Genomic DNA, 13,902 nt, shown 5'->3' with positions numbered 1-13,902 from the left:
AAACATAGTTTTCAAAGTTTCAAAGGAAGAGCAATTCCTTTTTTCCATTGTATCTTATGTATCATATTACATACAATACATATCATATGTATTGTATCTTATTGTATCATATGTAGCAGAGAAACAAAGATAAATTTAGTTAAAACAGTATTAATTCCTCATAACACTCACTCCCTGTGTTAAAACATTTATGTTAACAAAAAATCCATGCATTTACCTATTGTACCAGTTGAATAGAAGCCAGTTAAGTCCTTCCAGTTGATATTCCCTGAGCTGATTGCCATTTTTATATTCCCTTGAGTGTTCTATCTTCTTCCATGAGTTTGGAGGTGGTCGGTCCTTTAAAAGAAAAACGAGTATGAAAGTTAGCACGTACCTTTTTATTTCCCCCAAAACAGTTCTACTCACTTTTTCTCAAGCCTAGCCACCCAAATTTAGAAGGAAATTTCTTAGCCTTTAAACTGGGATGCTGTCACTGTTGACATTACTTACTAATGGCCAGTCTGTGGAAAACTGAAATTTGTATTTGCCTATTTAAATTAATACTTTTAAAATTAGAGATTATACTATAAAAATATTAAGGACACGAAACAACAGACTAACAGTATCAAAATATGTTATCTTAATCTCCCTGGCTCCAAGCTTGGGTACTCAACAGACTGGCAATTAAATTATAGCAGGCAACCTAACAAAGAAACCATGAAGTTGTTTTACTGCAACTAAGTAGGATTCTGCAGGAGACACTCTTCAACAAGCTCTATGTTACAGCTTGAAGAAATTCACAAATTCAAGCAAAACAGTTTTAGTAAGATGTTTTCTGATCAGCTGTACGATCAGCTGCACTTTTCACATTTCCCATGGTTTATGAAAGCTTGTATTTACTCTTGACTCATGTAGCCTCATCTGGCAACTCGGAACTGAATTCCGTGACTCTGTCCTTCCAGTGTCAGCATCCTCTGGCACCCCCTCCCCAAGCAGGGGTTGCTTTTCCCTCCCAGCAGCTGCTGTTGCCTCCTCCCCTCCACCACCAGCAAGCATCTGCCCACATCCCCACAGCAGGAGGAGCCACGCTCCCGCTGGCAGGGTTGCACTCAGCAAATACTTGCTTCTACGTGGTGGAGCCTGGAACAAAAAATACTTGCTGCTGATGCTGTCATGGCTATCAGTAGTACACTGCACTTCAATAATTCTTTTTCTCCAAGTCAAATACAGTAACAGAGATGTATATTATTAAGGCCTTCTCAAATGCCAAAATAGCAGGGTTTTAAATAAATACCGTAAAAATGAAAAATATAATCTTAAGAGGTTAGCCATGACTACTGTCATTATTTGCAGACAAAAGAAGATTAAAATAAAATCCTACAAATTAAAATACTGTGCATATTCAGTTACATAAAAAAAATAATTAGAGCAAGTGTGGTGTACCACTCCTATGTCTTAAGTCAGGGTAAGCAACGACAGTGACATATACAGGACTTTAAATAGAAGTAGTATTTTTTTCCCCTCCTACTCTGAGACAGAAGATTGATAACTTAAAGACAACACAGATTTCCTTGTTACATGTATTTTTCTTCCTTTCAGCTATCTCGTTATTAAAAGAAGAAAAATGAAAGCAGGAAGTAATTATGGAATCTGTTTGACAGGCCTGCTTGTCAACTTCCTTTAGTGCTAAAGCACAAGACTTCACTTGGGTTTCTACAAGAGAATGAATATATTTTATTCTGTTTTCTCCTCATCTTAATGGTGCTTAGATTCTATAATAGCCGTTTTCACTGTGTTGCTCATCACTTAGTTAAAAGCTTAAAAAGTTGTAATGCTTCATATTTTCTCCAAATGTTTATTCTTTTTAACAGTTACAATTTAGGTGAAAATATTATCCTTAGGTAACTTAGCTAAGCTCACAAATCCTTTACACAGAATGTCAATAAGTCTCACATTTTAACACAGAAGTTTACAGTGGAGAAGATAAAATCTAAGTTGCCAAGACAGACAAGTAAAATAGGCATAATTTTACCAATCTCCTTGAGTCAGGCCTGGAAGCTTGCAATTGTTCAAATTCTTCTATTTTTGCTTGATCTACATCTTCTTTCAGCTCCCACGTACTGTCTTCATATGGCAACGAACACCATTTTACTAAATAGTAAACAACAGGCTGCAGAAGAAAATTCTGAATGTTATCAGCTTTCAGTTTAATATACAGACTGTTAATATACCTTACTATATGAGGAGCTAACTTATGGGATATACCTGGAAAGAAAAATACATTTCTAATACTTTCTGAGCAATCTGTGTACTTATCCTTGGCTCCTCATTTTTTTTTTTATTTTTTTTTTTACTTCTTGTAGAACTTCAGAGTACTTTTTAATCCTGCTTACCCACATGTAACTGTCAGTCTTAGGGAAAATGAATTGCTATGTTTCTGGTAAATGTGGAAATGACCAAAAAAACCCAAAAGAATGTAATAAAATATGAGGCATTACTTTTGGAGCAGCCAACATATATTGGGTGCAGGAAGAGCTTTGTTAAACACTGAGGAAGGAGCCCACTGCCAGCATCTCAACTGCTGACTGTCAAAAGCCTGAGGGTAGAGTGAGAGAAGAAGAGAGAACCACCATCTGAGATATTTATTGCTTGCCTTCTTGTGCCTTTTACCACAGTGACTCCTTGTCACTACCTGACAGACAGGATCAGTTTTCTGTCTCAACTCACATGGTAATTACAACCTTTGCATCAGTAACCCCGTAAGCATCTTCTACTTTTACATATTAGTAAAAAGAAAAGCCATTGAGCTGCGATTTCTATTTTAAAAAAACATGGTAATGCAAGGTAATGGCAAGATTGATGTGGATCAATGAAAATATTATTGAGGACTAAAATCATGATGAAATCATGAATGTGTTAACTCTAAAATCTGCTAGAAATACTATTACTAGTCAGGTACATCATCCTGGCATGCTTTAAGATACACTTACCTCACCAGTGTCTTTATCTTCACAAAGAGAGACTTCTAATACCCGGTCTACTTCAACATAGTCAGGATTAAAAGGTTCTTCTTCCATCTGTGATGTAAGAATAATACATCAGTTGAAAGAGAAAAAAAAAAAAAAAAGCTGGCATATGCTGGGACTTGGTCTCATCACAGACAAAATCTGATCAAGAATGAATGAATCCTATAATTGGAAACTACTGATGCTTTACAAACCACAACCCCTAACTATTTATTTAGCCATAAAGTTTTGTCTTGGGAAGTTTATATATTGGAGAACCTAGCCACACAAAAATAATCTTTCCCTCATTCTCACGTGGAAGTAGTTACCCCAATGATCCTATATTTACCAAGCCATTCAAGCCAGGTTAGGTCAGTGACTCCAGAAGGCCTGCTCTTACAATTACGTTAAACAAACAACCCCCAGCTGCAATGCAAACCCAGTCCTAATGGCTAAATTTACTTCTCAGCATTCAGCTGTTGCGTTAGTAGCAAATATTCATCATAACTTTTGAGTATTTCATACTCACATCTGCAAAAAAGTGAGCTCTTTGTGCTTGCCTTAGTTTGAACCGTTTTATTTTCTGCTGGATTCTTTTATCCTTTAAAAGCTGCTGTTCTGTGGCCCACTCACAGTGGAGATAAGAGCTGAAATTACAGAGATTAACATTAATATATTAATGTAAGCCATGGCTTACTATCTATTTTTAACATAGTTAAAATAATTCAGTTTATAAACCAAAATTTCATTCAAATGAGGAAATATTTTATCATTTAAGACAGAATTCACTGCAACAATTAAAGATTTATTCTTCCAAATAACTGTATCATCTATTATCTTCCAAACATGCATCGAGTTAAGGTAGTATTTTTTCTTTGTCCATAGAACTCTCTGGACTCACAGATTTCTTTCAAGTGGCCTGAGAGGAAAAGCAAGCACATTTAAAAGTGAGCTTAAGTAAGTTCAATTTCTGACATTTTATCAGAGAATATCCATAAATCCACAGATGCAAGCAACAACAAAAAAAGAACTAAGAATATCCTTCAGAGATTGAAGAACTTAACTGGGCCTAGCTTTTTCACGTACTTAACGTGAGCATCTCTTTAAGTGTACTACAGTATAGCTAAACTAATCTAAAGAATCAGTGAGGGGCATAAGCAGCAGCAGCAGAGCCCACATCAGAAAGGAAAATGCAATCAGATCCTTTAAGAGGAGAGACATGAAGAAGCAGGGTCGAAGAAGAAAGAAGAATGAGCACCATTTTCAATGGTAGCCATACCAACTAACTGTACCTCAAGTGAATTTTTCTGAAGTCAGATTTAGTAGCTGGACAGAAGACAGGTATGAAATGGGGAAAAAGACAATATGGAAAAAGCCATTTCTTCATTCCTTATTTCCCGCTTCTGATGTAAATTCATTTCTATAACTAGAAAAGCTTTTTTCTTCTCCAAACAGAAAGTGACACCTACGCCAGCCTCTCCTAAATGCCCGACACTGTAAATCTAAAAGCAGCTCATTTAAATTCCTGAAATTAAACTTAGCCTCAGGCAACGTTGCCCCTGCTGAATTTAATAAATAAACATTTTCACAAAACTCTGTTCTTTCAGCAACCACAGCTGGCAGCTTACTGGTCAAAGCAGGTTTCAAAACAGCGTTAACTTGCCAATTATTATTCATAACATAACAAAGATTTTTAGCAATTTTAAGTTTGCAAAGAGAAATCTGAAAAATGACAAAAACTGGTCATAAGCCATCCTCCAGTAGCACAAAACTTTGGTATATGAATATGGTTCCACACTTCAGTCAACAGCTTCAACTGAACGATGTGGTAATACTTACTAGTTCTTGTATTTTACAAAAAACTCTTCTGTTTCTACTGTCATCCCAGCAGATACCTAAGAAGAAAATTTAGAGGAAATGTAAAATGCTGAAGTGAAACATATTTTAAAATACATAATTTCATCCAATGACAATCACTTACTTCTTTCTTTATTATCCTAGAGGATAAGATTTTGTCTACAATTGCTGCATCTTCCTCACTTGGATTCTCCTATAAACATAGGAAAACAATGCTATCATTATAAATAGCAGAAAATGCTCTTTTTTCAACCATATCAGGCTTAAAAGCTTCATCAACAAGAGTGGCTTGTTAAAAGATCAACACTAAAGGTAACTACAACTTTCAAAGGTAGCAGTCTATCGTGCCAGTAGAGAAATTTTGCACACAGTGAATATTTCCACTCTTCCTTGAACATACACACGTCTGCTTTAAGGAAAAAATAGTACCTGAATACGATTGTCTTTTTCATTCAACTGATATTTGATTACTACTGTTCAGGCTGCAAAATACATTCCCATACTAAACCAAAATCTTCCAGACGTTTAACCTTAAAATGAAGGCTTTGTAGATTTATAGAGAGAACTATGTGCAAAAGTACAGGTAAAAGCATCAGACTCCACACACACTTTTCATATAAATTCCCTTTACAAGCAGTGGTGATTCCAATGCTTTCCAAAAACAGACTTATTGTTTTTCTGTTGCTAAATTATTCTGATGCAGTAGACACACTGTGACCTTCATTACACAAAGATGGAGAAGCAACAACTCTGGCAGACATGTTAAACACGTAAGTAAAATGAAAGCAGTGCAGCATGTGTCAAGCGTAGATTTACACTGAACACCAAAGCGGGTTTTACTCACCACAAATAACTGTAAAGGCTGCTCAGCAGGTAAAGGAGCAGAATTCTTTTTGATTTTTGCAGAAGCTTTAGCTTCTTCTTCCGATTGTTTTCCTTCTCCTTCCTCAGCATACTTTTTCCTTTTAACTTGACGATTTGATCTTCTCTTCTGCATGGAATAGAAGAAAGCTAAGAAGCTTTACCAAACATTTCCTCTTACATGGATTGCAAATTTCAGAATATTTAAGTTAAACCAAAACCGAAGGCCAAAATTTGATGGAACATATGAAGCATGTGAATCACAGAAAAAATAGCCACTAAATTTATTTTCAAACAACTAAACTTTACCTTTTTCCCTTATGTTTTTCATAGGAATGTTCGATACTTCTATTTTTAGAGTTCAAAAGGAATCACAGAACATCAGGATATATAGCAGATCTTCAATAAGACAGCATCAATAGTTTCAATTTCAATAGTTTCAGAGAACTGATCATCACCAAAATAAAATCAGCAAAGTAAACGAGTTTCTTTGAATTAATTTCATTATAGTGAGCTACACAGCAAAGCAATTTTTTTATTTAGGAAAAGCCATCGGTGATTTCAGTACAGTGCAGTAGTCAGCTGAAGAAGAAAAAGTTGTGAACAGACCAAAACCCAACATCCCTGTTGTTATACAAGCTTCTGCAGAGCAGATATTAAGTAACAACATGATTGCAGAACCAGAACTTTCTTCCTGGCTGTTAAGTTCAACCCTTGGTCTGGCTGGTTGATGGTAAAGGCCTTGCTATACTTTAATGACAACTTCTGAAGTGTTTTGGTAAGTTAGAGAAGTAGTGAAGTATGCACAACACAGCATTTATCAAAGAATGAGCATCAGATTGCTCTTCTGGAGATGCTCGGACAGTGAAACAATCAGCTTTCAACAATAAAGCAGCTAAAATAACTATTCATCAACAAAAAGTGTGTGTGTGGAGGCTGAGGGGAGGGAGGTGTGGTGGGGGAATTTAACACAAAAAGGAACTTCATGTTTTTGTCACGTTACGTTTAAAACAATGTATAAAAATGTTTAAAACAACGTAAAAAAAAGTATTGTCACGTTACAGTTTAAAACAACCATAGGAACATTCTTATTAAAAATGCTAGTTAATAGGAGCTATGCAAAATGATGTAGGAATTAAGAGCAAAAGGTTGAAGAGCTACATTTTATTCATTAAGTAGTTAAAGTTTTCAAAACCTACTGAGGTGTTAAAAAGCATTTTCAGGCTTTCTGAGTATGTCTTTATTTGATGTATGAAATGATTAATAAAACATCAGCAGACATACGCTCTCCAATGTTAATATATAATCTCCCTTGTTTGAGAAACGCTGTATTACTTCCCTGCACTGAGAAATATGGTCACAAGTAAATAAATATAAACATCTGATGCACAAAATAAATCAACATACTTAAAGAATACGCTTACTGAGAAACTAAGCATACCAAATGAACTAGGGAGAATAACCTAAAATTACTGCTCCCATGGGCTTAGAAATAGAAAGCTACTTGCAATAGGAAAAGAAAATTATGACCATGTTGAAAAATTAAACAGAGAACGAATTAGAGCAGAGATGAAGGGAAGCAATGGACGTTCTTCTTGTTATGCTTCTCCCCAACTCCTCTGCAGTTACCAGAGCAGCGTTATGTGGCATTCAGCAGCACAATTATTTCCTTTCCACGATACCACTCAATATCACCACTCCTTTCCCTTCACGCAAGAACTATTTAATACTAAAACTAAAATAGCAAAAAGCCCGAACCAATAACCAAAAAGAAAAGGTCTCCAGTCTTCTGAATTAAAGCTGTTGACCCACAAGTTTATATTCATGCGATGACAGGAATTTAATCGCTAACCTATAGTTCTTCAGAACATCAAACCACTTTTTACTTCCTTTTACATCTACTAAACAGGCCTTCCACACTAAGACAAACACCCTGAGGAATAAATCATTCCATGCTCCCTTCCAGGTAACATTTACCTAAGGCACTTTATCACCTTTAATAGAAAACCATTCCTGGAAATGGCTTCTGATCCCTTTTTCTCCCCTATCATCATAATCTGCAAAATACTAAAGGTCAGCTCTGCATTTGATGATTATTTTCTGACATTATCATCAGATCATACAATTAATTTTTACTCAACAATTTATTATAAATATTGATTACATCTCCTTCAATGAAACTGCCACAGAATAAAAACCTGCACATTTTCAGAATGAAATGTTACATTTTAATGGAATCTGCCCAAAGGAAGAGAGTTACAATTCTGTTACTAATATGCATATGAATAAGATACAATCACTTACACAGTTCATGCTTCCTTGTGCATGAATTTTGCGAATGAATATATCAGGGCTATCTATTAAAACAGTGAATACAGTTAAAAGGGAGAGATTCCTGAAAAGAATGACTACCACTTCAACCCTCAATCCTGCACTTCCTTCAGCTGTGTTCTACATTGGTTGCTCTGAAAGTAATGCCTCCTCTATTTGTTTCCATGGAAACTAGAACAGATGCAAAGAGAACAATGACACTAGGTGATAGAATGAACTCCCACCTATAAAACACTATTTTTCCACACAGGCACCACCATCAGGTGATTTGTTCAGATGAGCTGAGTGTGACACTCTTCACTTTGTGGTGTGACAGGTTTCCATTTCCATCCAGTGCGCAGCTTGTATTTCACATCACTGTCACCACTGCTGAAATACAACACTCACCACCCCAGTGTGCTCACACCCACTGTTTGGTCTCCACGAACATTCAGCAAGTGTCAATGAATATCATGGGCGCCATTTTTTCCATATAAAGGAATTCAATGACATCTTTCCTTCATAAACACTTCCATGTTAGACATCATTTTCTCAGACTGCCCCTCTGCCACAAGGCAACAAAATGTAACAGGATATTGACGGGAAGGTTGAACCTCTACTGCCATACCACCAACACCTGTCTCTGATGTTGTGGGCCAACATCATAAAATAGGTTTCATTACTTTTGGAACAGTCCTCATAGATACAACTAGAGCCTACCAGCATGCTGAAATGATAACATAAAGATTGTCATCTATGAGAGAGAGACATGAGTGACAGAAAGAGGCAGTCAACTGCCACTGTATGAAAAGAACTAATTCACTGGAGAGATGGGAAAAAGAAAACCTATAGACAAATACAAATTTAAGGGGGAACGATTCTGATCACTTACCTGTGAATCTTCATCTTTCAATGACTTCTGTGGAGTCTGCTTAGCATCAGACAATTCATCTGAAGATTCATTTTTTCTTTTCTGTTTCTTACCCAGCGTGATGATTAGCTTTCTGTCAGGGGAAAACAAATAAAACCATCTAAATGAACGCTATATACTAGTTTACTTCAAGCTTAAAAACAGTGCCAAATCTATAACCAATACCCTCAATTCTTGTTACTAAAAAAATCGAAAAGCCCCACACCCTTAAGAATGCAAAGCACTTCACAGAACAGAACGGTACGACTTGATAATATGTTTCATACTCCTGTTAGTGAGTTTCTGTACAGGTAAGCAGTTAGCTTCATCTCAAAGTTCTCTGTATCAAATACTATACATCTATAAACAAATATTTGAGATGAATCTAAAATCCAGACTGACAATAAGAAACTACAGATAAAATTAGTATAATTGTCATCTGCAGATGATGACAGTAAATAACTTAGTTCAAATAGCTTCTCATTGTAAAATTTCTTCTCATTTATATTTTTAAAATTACCTGGACAACAATCTAAAATGATTCAAAGCTGCCTGACATGCGTAGCTTGTATGTATAAGTCTGTCACTGAACAGATAAGAGGAAATTGTACCAATCTGTTTGTCTTAAAAAACACCATAATAAGCCATATTCAAAACACAGATTTCTCTCTAAGAGCACTGTACTAAAGAAATCAATTCTAAAGAATGAGCACTAATGATTTATCAGTACAGACTGAAAGGTTATGCTAGAAATTATGACAAAGTAATGTTTTATCTAACGAGTCGAAATATTTCCTTTTCCATATTCAAGATGTGCCAACCACTGCTCTTTAAAAATACATTTTACATGCCATCTAATTATCACTTCTGCATAACAGAAATAAGAAAACTGACACAACACACAAACGGTCTCTGCCATTTTACAGAACCAGTTAAACACAAGGCACTAACTTTTATACAGATAACTGATGTGTTTGATCCCAAAACGGTACCAAATATTGTCCACCTGGAAAGCCATCAAAGAGAAGGTGATGGCTGAAACACTTTCCTCATTTGCTCCTCTTTGGCAGAGTCTATCTAGGAGAATCATCAGATGTTTATGACAATCAAACTAGCAGTCCACAAACAAAATGAAGTTACCAAACATTAGGGATAGATAAAATAACATGGCAGACAAAAAGATTACAGACCTTCATAAAAATGAGTGTTTTCACAATGTTTTCAGTTGTTAGCCAGTAGGTTACATTCAGTTTAAAAAAAAAAAAAAAAAAAAAAAAAGCATTATCTACTTCCATCTTTTTTGACTCAGTATGAACTGAACTTCACTGGCAACACACGATGAATGTGCGAGAAGCACGATGACAAATCTGTTTCCAGAGCTGCCTGTTCAAAGCCAACTTCTGGTCCCTGGTGTTCACCTCTTTATCTGTCTCTCTTTATCTTCCACTTCCTACACCCAGTACTTGTCTTCAAGTGCATCTTCCTGATATTTTCTTAATATCTTCCCTGCACGTCACTGCTCTGAATGTTTCTTCTTTTCTGTGGATATGATGCCAACAAGAGGAATACATGCATAGTTTCGCTTCCTTCTGATCCAGTGCCCAGAACCACCATGCCCTTTGATATTATAAGTTGCTGTTTGACAGCATGGTGCTAAAGTCATGCATTTCTATTAGTAAAAATGCAATCTATTCATATTTTGGCCAAAAACTTATTAGAAAATGTGCTACGTGAAAACAATGATTTTCAGAAGCCTGAAAACTGGATCAATTCTGAGGTTGTTTTTTTTTGACTGAGAGCAAGTTGCTTTGCCAGTCTGTAAATCTCTGCAGGAAAGCATAAAGATACTTGGCTACCATCCCTTCTGCCAAGATGAAACAAACTGTTCTGAACAGCAACTATCTTTCTGTGAAAAGGAAACAGCACTCTGCAGACTCAGAATAAATCATATCACTAGACTCCATTCCAATTTCACTTTCACTTGTGTTTTTAAAGTATCTTATTATGTAATAGAGAAATAAAATGATTAGGCAAGGTAGATTAATTCAACACTTTTTTTTTCCTTCTTCTTTATCAACAAAGTAAAATAAAAATGATGAGAAACTTACAACAGTGGAAGAGACCAGAAAGAAGCGACCTCAGGAGATATTATTACTTTTCATCCTAAGCACATAACTCCTGAAGTGTTTTATGTCTACAAAACTACGACTCAAAGTACCACCATTTGAGGAGCAGACCTCTGGATGCTGCAACTTCTTCCTTACAAACTAACAGCCAGTTAGAACCTGGTTCATTCCTGATAGGGGAACAACGCCACTGCAAAGTTGTCAGCACTTTTAAGGGCTTTAAAATTATGAAGCCTTAAAACACTGAATGTGAAGAGGTATTAGAAAAGAAAGAAAACAGCAAACATACATTAGGCATGTAAGAAACAGCACAATATTGCTGACTTTCAAAGCATACCTTTAATGCATCACTTTTAATTCTTAAAACACAGAAACAGTAAATAAGTGGTTATTAGTATGTGAAAAGCCACCTTCCAAGTATTTTAATCTGTAGTCAAAGTATTTCATTTAATTACTAGTAATAGAACTACAGCATTAGTGTTTTTAATCACTACAACCTTTGCTAAAAATTCTATTAGCAAAATACAAACCAGACATCTCCTTGATAAGACTGCATATCTTCTTCAAATGGGAGATGTACTGGTAGTATAAAAACAGCTGCTCTCCTCATTTCAGCATATGTTTAATAAATAATACTAACACCCAATGTTACCCACTATCTCCTCCTCCAAATATATCTCTAATTAATAACTTTTGGATTGCAGACAGATTTTTTTTTAAGCACTCATCTAGTCTTACTTGGAACAAGCAGCCATTTCAAGCTCATACAGAATGGGAATCATAATGCAAGAAAAAAAAAATGTTTAGTTATTTTCCTGACAAGACCATAGTGTTGTGCATTCAAATATTCTGCAGTAATTAGCAGACTTAAGAATACATCACTTAAGCACAAATGATGCATCAAAACTTGAGTTTGGAAGCAGAGGAAACTATGACAAGGAGTCATGGCTCAGTATGTGCAAACACATCCCAGGAGGATGATGAAATTTTACATTCGTGCCCTTTAAAGGCATGAAAAAAACAGGGTTACTATCGAGTGGAATAAAAAGATTCAACGAGATCTCTTCCACTTGTGCACAGACCTATTAAACAGCATTTGTCTGACTTATACAAATTATACAATAAGAGAATTCACAATGCCTGATTGCTAGGAAATTCTCTAGACTTTCTTGTATTTAGCCCTAAATGATGCAAGGTCAGCATAATGTGAATGGTTTCCTTTTCCTTCCCCCTTCACAGTAGCAGGAGTGCTGTGAACTGGTGTTAGGAAGGACTCAGATCACCTTAGCAGCACCACATCAACAAGAGAGGATATAAAGACTTTCTACCAGGGTCCACAACTACTCCTTTAGCACATTAAATGATGAAACTATTTCTGATCAATGACAGTAGTTCGGAATTTAAGGGCTACCACTCCGGATTTAATTCTGTTACATCTAATTCCTAAGGCCTGAGGGGGATTTATTTAGTTATAGGTACTCTAATGATATCACCCTTTATATCACTAATGCAGAGCTGCTGCTTTTTATCAGGGCCGTGATATTTAATTTTGTGTTTGAGTAGGTGGGAATACTTGAGAGCGATATAATCTAAATGCCAATCTACTTTTCTGAACAACAGAATGTTCACAAATTTGTAACTCTTCAATCCCTTACATAAAGTGGTAAAAGACGCATTTAAACCAAAAATTCTATCACCTTAAATGGATGAACTGAAATCACAAACAATTTTCAAAGCTTGCATGTCATTAGGAGCTCTATGCAAAACATTAAGTGCTTAGGTTCCTAAATAGATGGCTGAATGGACAGCATATGAAGGGTGGCTTTGAAGTCCTCACAAAAATTGTAAAGTAACTTAATTGTAAAGAGTTGAGTTGATCAGTAATCAACATCCAAAGGTAACTGGTGACACATTTGGTAACCCTAAATACATTATACACACATTCTTACACTGCTAATAGCTTGTCATACGCTTGGTAATTAAAAAAAAAAAAAAAAAAAATTTACTCATTTATCTTTACCAATCTTTATGGCACAGAACTTTACTAATTCTTGGATCCAGTTCTAAACCAGTGGGCTGAAACCACAGGCCTTGCTTCTTCGACTTAAACAGGTCAGAGGTTTAATAATCTTAAGTAGAGACTTCAGAAAGAAAATACAGCCTGCCTGGAAAATAATTGCTACTAATTCATAACTAACTGTGATCCACCAGAAAGAATTACACTATAAATTTTCTCTATATGCAGATCTCAAAGGAATCATGACAGAAAATGTGAACAGTTAACATGAAGTCCCCAACGACAAACCAATTTAATTAGTGAGAAAAGGTCTGTTTGAAATCATGCCATCTCCCCTGTGCCCAAGCACACAGTAGCCAAAACGTGACCCTAGACGAGGGCTGCTCAGTGCCAGCAAAGCTGTGTCACATTACATCTAAACACAGACTTTTTCTTTTTAAATAGAAACCGTTGGCTCACAAGCAATGTTATAAAAGTCTGTTCAGCAACTAGCATGCCAGTTCCACTCTGCCAGTTCAGCAAGGCAGAGCATATCCTTTTCACAGCTGGATCACTAACTCTAAATCCTGCTCAGGAGCAGCACGGGCCACATTACACACTAGCAATGCCTGCGAGCGTAATCCAGGTAACAACCTGCTGTTTGAGCATTGACTAGAGAAGGCACACTCAGGCCCCGTTTGATAACAGAGGGGATGTGAAAGATCAAGTTAAAAGCAAGCAGGGGTCACCTGAACAACGAGCCTGACTTCAGCCCCTCTGAGAGGCACAGCTCCTTCCCCCAGCCTGGTTCCCAGCATCCCAACGGAGCTGAGCTGTAACCGTTACTGCCAGTTC

The 13,902-nt window shown here is 36.3% G+C and overlaps 1 protein-coding gene across 7 annotated transcripts in view; it reads right to left on the bottom strand.

Moving 5' to 3' along the window:
- Nucleotides 1-13,902, bottom strand: part of CHD9 (chromodomain helicase DNA binding protein 9) — a 79,088-nt gene that overhangs the window by 27,500 nt on the left and 37,686 nt on the right. For all 7 annotated transcript variants that reach the window (XM_042876902.1, XM_042876901.1, XM_042876904.1 and 4 more), the window contains 8 exons: nt 8,908-9,019; nt 5,689-5,835; nt 4,969-5,037; nt 4,827-4,882; nt 3,517-3,634; nt 2,973-3,059; nt 2,015-2,152; nt 218-339 (listed from right to left, as the gene is read on the bottom strand). In XM_042876902.1, the coding sequence (XP_042732836.1) occupies nt 218-339; nt 2,015-2,152; nt 2,973-3,059; nt 3,517-3,634; nt 4,827-4,882; nt 4,969-5,037; nt 5,689-5,835; nt 8,908-9,019 (849 nt within the window). The remainder of the gene's footprint in view (nt 1-217; nt 340-2,014; nt 2,153-2,972; nt 3,060-3,516; nt 3,635-4,826; nt 4,883-4,968; nt 5,038-5,688; nt 5,836-8,907; nt 9,020-13,902) is intronic.

The sequence above is a fragment of the Lagopus leucura genome, unplaced genomic scaffold (genome assembly GCF_019238085.1).
Source record: "Lagopus leucura isolate 7727_CA_CO unplaced genomic scaffold, USGS_WTPT01 Super-Scaffold_100017, whole genome shotgun sequence".
Classification (NCBI taxonomy): Eukaryota; Metazoa; Chordata; class Aves; order Galliformes; family Phasianidae; genus Lagopus; species Lagopus leucura.
The sequence above is the reverse complement of the archived record's forward strand: the minus strand, read 5'-3'. Positions and strand labels throughout refer to the sequence as shown.